Below are 14,278 nucleotides of genomic sequence, written 5' to 3' on the forward strand. Positions count from 1 at the left end.
TGCCTTTTCATCAGCTGCCCTATTTTTGAAATGTAGTAGTTGGAGAAATGAGTTAGCCCCTTACTACTTACTTACTTACTACAAAACTTTATCTTTGAAGGGGACAGCTACTGCCCATAACTTCCACTTTTCCCTCCTTTTACTAGCAACAAATGAAGGTGAAAAGCCTAGAAGATGCAGAAAAGAATCCCAAAGCCATTGACACATGGATAGAGAGCATCTCAGAGCTCCACCGTTCCAAGCCCCCAGCCACTGTCCACTATACCAGGTCAGGATTCTCTTTCCTTCTGAAAGTAGTCTTCCAGTTTGTTTTCTGGCAATCCTCATATCTTTATGCAGAGAGTGAGCATGGGGTTCAGTCAGTTCAATTCAATGAATATTTATTAAGTACCAACTATGTGCCAGGCATCAAAGAACAGTATCTAAGCAAAGCCAACTAATATAGCAGTCTGATCATGTGCACTAATTTCCACATCTGTAGTCACCTACACCTCTCCTGAGAGAATGAAAGCATGATGTTTTTTTGATTTCCAATTCATTTTAACATTTTTCAATTTAAAAAAATCTTTTTTCTCTACAATCTCCCCCTCCCCACCACTGGGGGCAAAAAAACTTTTGTAACAAATATACAAATGAAAAGATATTTAAAATTAACACATTGGCCATGTCCAAAATATATGTGTGTGTATGTGTGTGTGTATACACATACATACATATGTTTCATTCTGTAACATGACTCTTATTACCTCTCTTTCAAGAAGGGTGGTTAGCATCATTAGTCCTCTGGAAACAAGATTGGTTATTGCATTGATCAGAGTTCTTAAGTCTTCCAAAGTTATTTGTCTTTACAATGTTGTTATTATTGTATAAATTGTTCTTCTGGTTCTGCTCCTCTTACTTCAGTTCATACAAATCTTCCCAGGGTTCTCTGAAATCATCCATGTCATTATTTCTTATAGCACATTAACATTCCACTCTATTCATATAGTATCATTTGTTTATAGTTGATAGGCATCCCTTCAGTTCCCAATTCTTTGCCACCATTAAAAAAGAGCTTCTATAACTATTTCTGTACCTATGAGACCTTTTCCTCTTTCGTTGCTCTCTTTGAGATACAGACCCAGTAGTTATATCTTGGGGTCAGAGGGTTTAATAGCTTTTTGGGCCTAGTTCAAAATTGTTTTCCAGAGTGGCAGGACCAGTTTCCCATCTCCACCAACTATGCATAAATGCACCTGTTTTCCCACAGCTCTTTTGCCTATTGTCACTTTTCCTTTTTGTCATTTTTGCCAATCCTGACAGGTGTGAGCTGAGGAACTCACATTCTGATGGTGGAGGGAGAGAGTGCATATAGAAGTTTTCACTTGCAAGTCAGATAGAAAGTACAGATAGCATCATATAGAGTACAGCAACAAAGCAGATGGTAACATATCTTCTTCACTGATATTTCCACTGACAAAATTGTATCATTTTCTGATGTTGAATCATCTGACTGTGCCAACTTGGTGAGAATTTTCTTTTTTAGGTCTTCAGTAGCTGTGGCTGTAGGACCTGCAGAAGCAGTTGCCAGGCCACATCTCTAATGGGGTTGCTTCCCAAAGTGATGACTTCAGGGCTGGGCTGAAAGTAGGAATTGATCTGGGGGTGCTCTTGGGCCTGTCTACCTGTTGGTGTCAGTTGGCTAGCTTTTGATGACAAAGAAGAGAGGACCCTTTTCTATAGTAACTGTTCCCCTAAATGTTGGCTGGAAGGCCCAGGCTAAAAGCCAGACCAATGGTCCAGGGGCCACTCCTATTCCTAAGGCTCTTGGTTTTAGGGTTATGGGCTGACTCTGTTGGAACTGAAGAGGAGAGATCATGGTCAAGGTAGTAGTGGTAGTTTTCTTTGCTTCAAACATGCTACCTCCTGTTTCTTCCTCAGGATGTCCTGTTACCTCAGCCTTTTCTGGTCTCCCTAGTTGTCAGTGCTCTCTCCTTCCTCAAGTTATTTTTTTTACTTATTAGTTTTAGATGTTATAAATATGTTGGTAGAATCCAAACTCCTTGAGGGGAAGGGATCCTATTTTTCTTTTTGTTTTTGTATCCCTAGAACCTAGCACATAGTAACTACTCAATAAATGCTGGTTGAATTGAATTAAATTATAATTGGAACCAAAACTTAGGTCTTCTTCAAACCTTGGGTAAAATGAGTATGTTTCCATTTGAGAAATTTTCCTTTGGGGTACAGCAAAGAGTAGTATTGGAAGGGGAAGTTTCCTGATATCTTTTTCTTCTGTTAGACATAAATCTGATGTCATCAGTCTGTACATCCCATTGACATTTGTCTTTGCCCTTCCAGGCCCATGCCAGACATTGACACTTTGATGCAGGAGTGGTCCCCAGAATTTGAGGAGCTTTTAGGCAAGGTGGGTAAAATCATAGTGCACTGAGGGAATGGGCTATGTACTGACAGGACGTATTTGGTCATTAGTAGTGTTATTTTAAATTCATTAAGGGTGAAAGTCTTAAGAAACCCACTTCTATGAAGTGCTTTGATAGAAGGATGGAGAGCCAGTGAAGCAGTGGTTAGAGGAGTAGGGATAGAATCCAGGAGTGAGGAACCTGCGGCCTCGAGGCTGTGGTGTTTCTGAAACCAAGAGGCAGGAGAATATCACGCAGTAGGGAGGGATCAACAGTGTCCAAAGCTACAGAGAGGTTAGTGAGGATAAGGACTGAAACAAAGTCATTGGATTTAGCTATTAGGAGGTTACTGGACATCTTTGAGAAAGCAGCAGTCTCCCCAAGCTTCAGTCCCTCAACTCATCTCCTCCTTCCATTCTGTTTCCAGGTGAGCCTGCCCACAGCTGACATTGATTGTAGCCTGGCAGAATATATTGATATGATTTGTGGTAAGTTCCTAGTGTCCTCTCACTCCAGTTTCTGGAGCTTTTGCTTTTCCCACACCAAATTTTTAGAAATTCCCAACTCTTAGTGAAGCAGCTAGTGCTACCTGTGGAGCATAGCATCTTACCCCCCCAGACTGTTGTCTATTACCTGTTATGTCATTTGGAGTTGAACCTAGATGCTGTTGGGTCAAAAAAGAGTGATTTGCACCCCCCTCCCTCCACCCTGCCCTGCTGCAGCCTCTGAAATCCATCTCTTCTGGAGTCATAAAAGTCATGAAATGGTTAAGTTCTTTAAAGATATATAGAATTTTCCCCTCCAGGAAGAAGAATGAATGTCTGGGAACATAAGTAAATGAAAAAAAAATCTATTAAATGCCTGTTATGTGCCAGGCTTGATGCTTGATGTTAGGGATACAGAATCAAAAGTGAGACAGTCCTGCCTTTAAGAGACTTATAGTCTAATAAGGGGAAACAACACATATAAGGGAGTGGTAAACAGGGAGAGGAGATGGGGTCTGGAGAATCACAGGAAGGTTGAATGGGGCTGAAGGGTAACCAACTGTTACATCCTTACCAGAAACCATTGTAGTATTAATAGAATCACTATTCTGAGAGCAAGAGGTGGAAAACTGGGAGATAGGAGTTAGAAAAGAATGTACTGGGAGGGTGGATGGCACAGTGGCCTGGTAGATAGGAAGGGTCACCTAGGGCCAGGTTAGGTGAGTCTGTACTCACAGCACAGCTCTGATGCCCACCCCCTGCCCCCACCCCAAGCAGGGCTCTAGAACTGAGTAGACTAACTCCCCTAGGGAGGGGCATATGATCTCTGAACTTCTGGTCCAGAGGATGCTGCTCCAGATGGGGAGAGGAAGGTATCGTCAATGTGGATAGGAAGGTATCCTTTGGGATAAATGGAGAAATATCCTGTGGCTTCCAGAATTGAATTTGATCATATTCCCAGTGATTTTTTTTTTTTTTAGCTATCCTGGACATTCCTATCTACAAGAGCCGGATTCAGTCCCTTCACCTGCTGTTTTCGCTCTACTCTGAGTTCAAGAACTCCCAGGTAAGCATAGCACCAAAGACCAGCTGATACTATATGAAGAGAGCTACAAGCCAGCAAAGACCCGTTGCTTCATATACAGTCTTCTCCATAAGAATTTTCTATGGCTGTAGAGAATGACTCTGTGGTGTCATCCATACATCTAGACCCAGCCTAGACAACAGAACAGAAACCAGCCAAAGAGAAATGGTGCAAGGCTTTAGAGGGAAGGGGAAGAAAATAGAGGAGGTGTGGAGCATCAGGTAAGGCTTAACCAGAAGTCAGAGATCTCTTGCAAATACAGGAAAACAATGATAGATGCTGAAACAAGGCAGAAAATAAGAAAGGAGTTCCTTTGTGACAGACTTTGGAGCAAACTTCTGGCTGATTTTACAAGAGATCACCAAAGAATTATTTTGGGAATGAATGATTTACTGGCATATCTCTAATATTCTCCACTTTCTCTTTTCTTAGCATTTCAAAGCATTGGCTGAAGGAAAGAAAGCAGCCACTCCTCCATCCAATCCCACCTCCCAAGCTGGAGATGCAGAGACATTAACCTTCAGCTGAGCCCCAACAAGTCTCTCTGTCTCAAACCTCACACCTGGATCCTTCATCCCCCCAACTGAGAAGGGGAAGTTGATCTCAGCCAAGCTTGAATCTTTGCCATGGGCCATACTTCTACTCAAGGAGAGATCATTCCCTTCTTATTGCCCTCTAGCAACTCAGAGAGAGGTCAGAGAGCACTGCAGACACTTGTTAAAAGTGCTTACCTATCTTAGCCTCTGTTTTCACTCTATCCCAGATCCCTTCCCTCAGGACATGGGTATTCATAGCACACTAGAGGGGTTTGAGTTAGAAGGATATTCCAGGCATCCTGGAATTTCAGAAACACTAGGGAGTACAGGTTGGGAGAGATGAGGAAACCTAATAGCTATCTTATTTGGAATGGGAAGGACCTGTTTTCTTTTTACTCATGGGGTTTATTGGCATAGAAATTTAAAATAAAAAAATTTATCTATTAGTCTTTTTTTCTGTTTTAGGAAAGAGGAGATATTGAGTGATGACTAAGAAATTTCATGTGTACCAAAGGCATTAAAGTTAGTAGCAATTTAAGTAAACCTTTTAAATCCAACCTGGTACCCTAATTTTTCCTAAATGAAGGCTATTGATAGCTACATCCTCAAACCCTGCAACAATTTCCTAGGAGTGCAACCTCCAGTTGTATCCTTACTCTTCAGCTGGATACCCAATGAACCTCTGATATTAAGTCTGATGGAAAGGAAGGAAGTAGATATGCTATGGGAATGAAATGTCCCTTGAGGCTTTTATGAAAATTAGGAGATCATTCCAAGATATCATGAAAGTTATAGACCCCCTATTCCCTTAGGTAGAGGTGAGGCCAAGCAGCCATTTACTCAGTTTTTGTGACTAATGTATCAGCCCCTTGTATGATCTCCCTGTTCCAATTTATCTAACATATAACTGTAAGAATAATCTTCAGTGTTCAATATATCTAACCATGCAGTGACTCCCTATTGCCTGTTTGCTTTGTGACCCGTGAGCAAATCACTTAATTGTTCATATTTCTTACTTCTCCCTTCAGTAAAATGGAGAAATAATTACTAACCTACTCATCTTGTAGGATTAGCAGTGAGAAGATGAAATAATATTACAACAAACTTTTCAGTATCATACATATATATTCCATTTCAATAAGCATTAAATGTAAATACTATTCAATTCAGTAAACATTTATTAAATACAATGTACCAGGCACTGTGCTAAGCACTAAGGATACAAATAAGAAAAAGACAGTCCCTGCCTTCAAGGAGCTTTTTTTCTCATAGGGGAAGGCAATACACGAAGGGAAACTGGAAAGGGGGTGAGGGAGGGAGCCTCTAGGAGTTCCTAGCACAGGGACATGATGTTTGTGGAGCTACTGGTGGAAGATGAAGTAACCTGGAAAGTGCTGAACCCTCAACAGAGGAGGCTCTGGGAGGAGTTCACTGCTCTGCCTTCCAGCCCTCCTGTCAGAAGGGCGGCAGCTGGGAGAGAACTGGTGTTTCATGTGCCAAGGGGTCCCTCTCATCAGTTCTTGTTACCGTCCAACTTGGCCTCTGTTTTTGTCAAGCTAAGCTGATTTCAGTTGTTGGAGCTGGAACAGATGCAGAGTTCATGCACTTCAACGCACATTTTGCCATAAGCAAACAGAGGTTAAGGTACAAATCCTCAAAACCCCTAGTTCTTTTAGTTCTTTCTGTTACACCACCTTGTACACTTCAAGCATTCCCACTGCTGATCTTCTTTGAAAGCCATTTCCCCTTCTTAAAATGTCTTCTTTCTCTTCTCTGCTAATCCATAACCCTTTTCTTTCAAAATATTTCCATGCTTCCATTACCTGTGGTCATATTGGTGAGGCAGCGCAGTGCAATAATGAGTGAGAAATTGGAGTCAGAGGACATGGGTTCTAGTCTCAGGATTGTTGCTTATTCGCTAGCTGTGTGACCCTGAGCATGTCACTTAACCTCTCAGCTAAGTGCCTCAGTTTCTTCATCTGTAAAATGAGGGGGTTAGATTAGATTGTGTTTAAATTCATTTTTCATCTCTAACTAGGGCTTCTCTATGTTAGTGCAGAATACAGTCCTGCATCTTCCGTCCTGTGCAGTACTTGTCCATATTCTCACCTGAATCATCTGTTGGAAGCCTACCCAACATTCTAGGGACCTTTCTCTAAGTCATTTTATTTATTTGTATTTGAATGCCAGGAGATCAAAAACTGGAAATGTCTATGCACATTTACAAGAATAAAAAATAGGACAATTCGACCAAGACAACTCAAACAACTCATTCCTCAACTGATTGATTGAGACACACAGTCTTCTCAATGAATCAGATTGGTTGAAACACTGAAAGCAAAAACTGAGGGCAATCTTTTTGTCAAGCAGACCTCAGAAAGAAATAAGGTGCGTGGGGAAGTAGTGAAAGGAAAGGGTAACCCACTCCCACTGTGTATTTCATCAGTCTATCATGCCTTTAAAGCTCAGATATGTCATATAACTGGTTTCTGAGAGCATCTCCTATGTCTGATCCTCTGGAAACATTCCCCCGATGTATTGTGGAACAGGCCAGTTCTCTGGGTAGCTTATCCTAGCAGATCTGCTTCTCTGGTTCAGGTAACTTGTAGAGAACTCCTTTTTTTCTCATGCTTCTTGTATCTGAATGTCACATTTTCTATTCAACTCTGGTTTTTTCATCAAGAATGCTTGAAAGTCCTCTGTTCCACTGAATGACCATATTTTCCCCTGAAACATGATACTCAGTTTTGCTGGGTAGGTGATTCTTGGTTTTAATCCCAGCTCCTTTGACCTCTGGAATATCATAGTCCAAGCCCTTCGATTCCTCAGTGTAGAAGCTGCCAGATCTTGAGTTATCCTGATTATGTTTCCACAATATATTCAAATTGTTTCTTCTTGGCTGCTTGTAATATTCTCTCCTTGATCTGGGAATTCCAGAACCTGGCTATAATATTCCTAGGAGTTTTCTTTTTGGGATCTTTTTCAGGAGGTGATCGGTGAATTCTTTCAACCTCTATTTTGCCCTCTGGTTCTAAAACATCAGGGCAGTTTTCCTTGAGAATTTCTTGGAGGATGATTTCTAGGTTCTTTCTTTGATCATGGCTTACAGGTAGTCCAATAATTTTTAAATTATCTCTCCTGGATCTATTTTCCAGGTCAGTGGTTTTTCCCATGTGATATTTCACATTGCCTTCTATTTTTTTTTCAAATGCTTTATTAAGTTCTGATTTATATCATTTATTTCTGCCAGATTTTGAGTTACAAATTTTCTCCCCGTTTTTCCCCTACCACCGCCCCAAAATAGCAGTCCCACAGGATATCCCCTCCTCCAATCTGCTCTCTCCCATATTTTCTCCCATATCCCTTTCGACTTTTCCAGTAGATCTCTATGCCCCAGTGCCTGTATATCTTATTTCCCAATTACATGTAAAATAGTATTAATAATAGTATATATATATATATATATATATATATATATATATTTCATTATTTGATTTTAAAACTTTGAATTCCAGATTCATTCCCTTCCTCCCTTGTCACCCACCCTTACTGGGAAGATAAGCAGTACAGTATAGATTGTACATGTGTGGCTAATACAAAATAATAACATAGTAGATATATACCCCTTTCGACTTTTCCAGTAGATCTCTATGCCTCAGTGCCTGTATATCTTATGTCCCAATTACATGTAAGATGGTATTAATAATAGTATATATATATACATATACATATTTGAATATTTGATTTTAAAACTTTCAATTCCAGATTCATTCCCTTCCTTCCTTGTTACCCACCCTTACTGGGAAGATAAGCAGTTCAGTATAGGTTGTACATGTGTGGCTGATGCAAAACAATAACATAGTAGATATATTGTAAAAGACTGACTATATTTCACTTCATCCTATCCCACCTCCCACTTGTTCTATTCTCTACTTTGATCCTGTCCCTTTTCAAAAGTGGGTGCTTCCAAATTCCCTCCCTCCCAGTCTGCCCTCCCTTCCATCATCCCCACTCTGATCCCCTTTCCCCTACTCTCCCGTAGGGTGAGATACTGTATTTAGTGTGTATTTCATTCCCTCCTCAAGCCAGATTCAATGGGAATAAGGTTGATCCATTCCCTTTTGCCTTCCTATTCTTCTCCTCCATTGTAACCATTTTCCCTTGCCTCTTCTGTATGAGATAGTTTGCCCCAATCTGTCTCTCCCCATCTCCTCTCATTATATTCCTCTCACCTCTTAATTTCACCTTTTAAGTATCATCCCTTCCTGTTAAATTGGTCCTGTGCCCTCTATGTATACCTGTAAACATATATACACACATTCACATATGTATTCATATGCCTATATACCCTCATATATAGACATATACACACACACATATACATTTCTATTCCCTTCAACTACTGAGAAAAGTTTCATAAGTTACAATGATTGTTTTTCCATGTAGGAATGTTAATAGTTCAACTTTGATAAGTTCCTTATGATTTCTTTTCCCTGTTTACCTTCTCATGCTTCTCTTGCTTTTTGTATCTGAATGTCAAATTTTCTATTCAACTCTGGTTTTTTCAGCAAGAATGCTTGAAAGTCCTCTATTCCACTGAATGACCATATTTTCCCCTGAAACATGATACTCAGTTTTGCTGGGTAGGTGATTCTTGGTTTTAATCCCAGCTCCTTTGACCTCTGGAATATCATAGTCCAAGCCCTTTGATCCCTCAGTGTAGAAGCTGCCAGATCTTGAGTTATCCTGATTGTGTTTCCACAATATATTCAAATTGTTTCTTCTTGGCTGCTTGTAATATTCTCTCCTTGATCTGAGAATTCAAGAACCTGGCTATAATATTCCTAGGAGTTTTCTTTTTGGGATCTTTTTTTAGGAGGTGATCGGTGGATTCTTTCAACCTCTATTTTGCCCTGTGGTTCTAAAATAGCAGGGCAGTTTTCTTTGAGAACTTCCTGGAGGATGATTTCTAGGTTCTTACTTTGGTCATGGCTTTCAGGTAGTCCAATAATTTTTTAATTATCTCTCCTGGATCTATTTTCCAGGTCAGTGGTTTTCCCCATGAGATATTTCACATTGCCTTCCATTCTTTCATTTGTTTGGATCTGTTTAACAGCATCTTGATTTCTCATAAAGTCATTAGCTTCCATCTGCTCCAATCTAATTCTGAAGCAATGATTCTTATCATTGAGCTTTTGAGATTCTTTTTCCATCTGGCAAATTCAGCTTTTTAAGGCATTCTTCTCTTCATTGCCTTTTTGAGCCTCTTTTGCCATTTGAGTTAGTCTATTTTTTAAGGTGTGATTTTCCTCAGTCAGGCTGTTGAGTCTCATTTCATAATTTTCTTGCATCGTTCTCATTTCTCTTCCCAATTTTTCCTCCACTTCTCTTATCTGCTTCTTAAGTTCCTCTGTGGCCTGTAACCAGCTCGTATTTTTCTTGGAAGCTTTTGGTGCAGGGGTTCTGACTTCACTGCCTTCCTCCTGTTCCATCCTTTGCTCCTTTTTGTCCCCAAAATAGGAGTCTAATGTTGGATTGCTTTGCTTGGTTCACTTCCTTTGCCTGGTCATCTTGCCACTCAATTACTTGACTTTTGGGCTTTTGGCCACAGTAGGACTCTACCACCCGATGGGGGAGCTTTTGTCCCAAGCGCTGGGGTTTTCTCAGCTGCCGGAGGTATTAGTTGGGTGCCTTCTCTGAAGCCTCCACATACTCTGGCAAGCTGGTCACACACCCCAGGACCTCCACCCTAGACCACAATCCAGGTCCAAGCATGTTAAAGCAAGAGCGACTCCCCCTCAGACTGGTTGCTTGGTCCCCCTACACTATGGAGGCCAAGGGCTAAAGCTGATCAGCAAGGTGTTTCTCATGCAGACATCAAGACTAGGACAGATTTCTTGTGAGTTATATGACCTTGTCAATGACATTCTGATCGCGTGCGTCCGGTGAGACACCAGAGGCAGACGTATGCTCAACCGGTGTATTCACCATTCTCTGGATGCCGGCTCTGCTAGATGAGGAGGGCCTGTAGATGCGACTGTCTGCAGACACTATTGTATTCATAGCATCGAGCCTCCAGGATAGAATCCATAACCTCTCAAAAGAGGTTGGCCTAACCATCTACACAAAAAATGTGTGAAAAATACCTCGTGTCCAGATTATGACAAAGTTAGATGGACAACCCATAGAGCTCGCCTTTGTGTGCATGTTTGACAGACGCTGCAAATGGACAATGAGTTACGCCCCAATTTAAACAGGAGGAATAAAGAAGAGGGGATTACCTTTGGGAGTTTAGAAAACTTTTATGACTCTCAAACCTTTTTTTTTTTCCTGAAGTAGAGGTTTATCTTTTTAATACCAATAGGCTTCAGGCAACATTGTATGACTGTAATTCAAGGAACATTATAGTCTCTGAGGAATTAAAAATGAGTATCAGAGAGGGCAATTGAGGGGTGCATGGTGGGTGTGAGCAGGGTATAATGTAACAACTACAAAGTATAATCAGAATAAAGGATTCCCTAAAAGAAATGTATGATTCAAAATGAAGATAGGCTGGTCACGTGATGAGAGGGAGGGATTACTGACAGCCCGTGTGCTTCGCTGGACTCATTGCAATGTCAAAAGAATATGAAATTTCCCAGTACGTGTGAACTTCCTGCGATAAATTAGAGGAGTGCATAAACAAGAATTACATATGCAGAAAGGAAGATGGCTTGTTATCTGCATTGTTGAAGGGAATGTCCACATTGATGCAATCACAACCATTTGTATATTTGAATATTATATCACATTTACATTTTTGTTTTTTAAATTTTTGATTAGGAACTTAACAAATGTTAACAATTTCATTTACAAAGAGTGGAAAAAGAATGTTGTATATGAAACCATGAATTTCCATCAGTATAGCTTATTTTTCTAAAGTATATATTAAATTTAACATGGTCGTTTCACCACCGCCCTGCTTGTATGTGTCTCCTTTTGAATGTCTTTCTGCTTTTTTTTAAAATTTTTTCACAGATGCTCTTTGCCTTTTTTTGACTCCCTTCATACCTCCCATAATCCTCCCTAACCCCCCAAATAAAAACTCTCCCTTATAATAAGTCAGCATAATTAAACAAAATATATTCATACATTGGCCGTGGCTGAAAATGTCTCAGTTCTACACCTCTAGTCTCTCACTCTGTCAAGAGTAGGGATCTGTGATCAGTGTTGTGGAGTCATGATTGATCATTGCATTGCTAATAGTTCTTAAAATTTTTCAAAGCTGGTTTTCCTTCACAGTACTGTCAGTATGTAAATTATTTTGGTGTTGCTCACTTCATTTTACTTTAGTTTGTATAGGTCTTCCCAGGCTTGTCTGAATTGGTCTCTTTCATAATTTCTCTCTCTTTTTTTTTGCCTTTTTTTTTTGGAGGGGAGAAGGCAGGGTAATTGGGGTTAAGTGACTTGCCCAAGGTCACACAGCTAGTAAGTGTTAAGTGTCTGATGCCGGATTTGAACTCAGGTCCTCCTGACTCCAGGGCCAGTGCTCTATTCACTGTGCCACCTAGCTATGGGGGTGTAATTCTAAATTACAGAATATCTAGACCACAGCTCCATAAAAAGTGCATTAATAGGCCTGTCTTCCCACAGCCCCTCCAACAATTGTCATTTTCCATTTTTGTCAATCTGATGTTGTGGAATCTCAAAGTTGTCTTAATTTTCATTTTTCTTAATATTAGTAATTTGGTGTCTTTTTCATATGGTTTGATAGCTTTCATCCCTTTTTATTGGGGAATGACTCATATATTTGTATCAAGCCTTTATGTATTGATATGCAAATATTTATAGATTTGTTGATGAGTGCTGCTGGCAGTCAAAACTATCAGTACACAGAAACTTAGGAGGTAAGACCTAGGTTTATTAAATATATGATTCAGCATAGACCCAGAGTTCTTAATTAACTCTGAGCCTTGAACAAAGATTTCCTAAAACTTATATAATCTCTAATTACATCAGAGAGAGAAAAGGAAAGGTATAATTTTGTATTTATAAGATACCAGGAGAAAGGAATTTATAGTCAGCAAAAGGAGAAAGTAAAGATTTACTTTCACACATACAACTGTAAGATTTACATTTCGAAGATATGCTTGTTAAATATTTAGTAGACTGAGAGGAAGGGAGGTTTACATGTCAAAAGATAAGAAGAAAAATCACATCAGATCTTGCTGTAGAATTTATCAATAAACACTAAAAAGGGGGAGTCTGGGATTTGTAATCACCAGGTAAGTATCACAAAATTCCTTTATCCCTTTCACATTTCTTTTTTAAAATTTTTATTTATTTTTTGCTTTTTGGAGGGCAATTGGGGTTAGGTGACTTGCCCAAGGTCACACTTTTTGTGTTGAGTGTCTGAGTGTCTGAGACCAGATTTGAAATCAGGTCCTCCTGACTCCACATTTCTTATCTTGAGTCAAAATAATTGGGAGTCTTAGCTAATGTAGCACTCCATAAGGAAAGCCTCAGCCAGTTATGTGATTTTCCTTAAAAATAAAAGTGACCAAGCTAAATCCAAATAATGAAAGCAAAAAGAATTTAAAACTCCATGACAGAAATTTGTTAGAAATATTTTCCCCAGTTAACTGCTTTCCTTCTAATTCTATCTTCATTCATTTTATTTCTATAAAAACTTTGTAATTTTATGCCTTCAAAATTGTCCATTTTATTCTCTGTGAATTTCTTTACCCCTTGTTTGGTCAAAGAACTCTCCCACTCTCCATAGTTGTAAAAGGTATCTTCTTTCCTTTTCCTCTCATTTCTTTATTATTCTGAATGTGACAAACACCAAGAAATAAGAACATTTTCCATATACAGAGGATAGAAAAAGAGGATTGGCTATGAAACCACAAATCTCTGTTACATACAGCCTGTGTTTTTAAAAAGCATACAGTAAAGTCACTATATTCATTTCAAAGATGTCCTTTCTCTACCTCTGAATTTCATTCTGTTCTGTGAATTTTTCAGTATTATTAAAGTGAAACTCATATTGTTTCTTTTTTTCTTTTTCTTTTTGGCATCTCTATCCCTAGCACAATTTACTCCTGATGTTGTTGGAAAGACCCCTAGAATTTCTTCTTTACACATAATGACAAACTCTAAATTTTAGATAGAAATTATTAATCATCTTAAGAATTTAAAAATCATGAATGGGTGTTGTATTCTGTCAAAAGCTTTTTCTTTATTGATATGGTGACTTTATCATTATTTCTATTTTCTTTTATGTTTATAGTTTTCCTAATATCGAACCAACTCTGTATTCCTAGTATAAACCCAATCTTGTCATAATGTATGATATTTTTGTTAGGTGTCAGAGCATCCTGCTCCTTATATGACGGTAATGAGAATGTTGCTTCTCCCCCAGGACCTCATTTTGGATTGCCTCAGCACCATACCCTGCACAGAGTTCTTTTGTCCATTCCATAATCCCATGCTCATAGTCAGCTATTAGGGAAGCCTCCTGGTCCCTGGTGGTCTTTTAGTGTTCCAACCACATATGCCTATTTGCTCCTTATCTAAATAACCAGTCACCTTCCTAACCAAGATAAGGAGGAATCAATCCAAAAGCATTTATTAAATATTTATTCTAAACTGGAAATCCAAAGAAAAAGTAAAAAAGGATATCTCCTAAAATATTTTTTTACTACCCAGGAAAAAAAAGAATTCAATTCAACATATAGTCTACCTCCAAACTTCATCAATAAAACTATTCTCCCTTCATCTAGATTTCAGGAGGAC

At 39.3% G+C, this 14,278-nt stretch overlaps 1 protein-coding gene across 2 annotated transcripts in view; it reads left to right on the forward strand.

The window, feature by feature from the left end:
• The window catches only part of IFT46 (intraflagellar transport 46), a 29,814-nt gene extending 18,355 nt beyond the window's left edge, over positions 1–11,459 (forward strand). For both annotated transcript variants that reach the window (XM_069066661.1, XM_069066662.1), the window contains 5 exons: positions 147–268; positions 2,338–2,404; positions 2,827–2,887; positions 3,865–3,950; positions 4,401–11,459. In XM_069066661.1, coding sequence (XP_068922762.1) covers positions 147–268; positions 2,338–2,404; positions 2,827–2,887; positions 3,865–3,950; positions 4,401–4,496 — 432 coding nt within the window. In that variant the 3' untranslated portion in view covers positions 4,497–11,459. The remainder of the gene's footprint in view (positions 1–146; positions 269–2,337; positions 2,405–2,826; positions 2,888–3,864; positions 3,951–4,400) is intronic.
• The last annotated feature ends 2,819 nt before the right edge of the window (positions 11,460–14,278 follow it).

This window comes from Petaurus breviceps, unplaced genomic scaffold (genome assembly GCF_028583685.1).
Source record: "Petaurus breviceps papuanus isolate PSGF00001 unplaced genomic scaffold, PetGlider_PUasm1.0 90723, whole genome shotgun sequence".
NCBI lineage: Eukaryota > Metazoa > Chordata > Mammalia > Diprotodontia > Petauridae > Petaurus > Petaurus breviceps.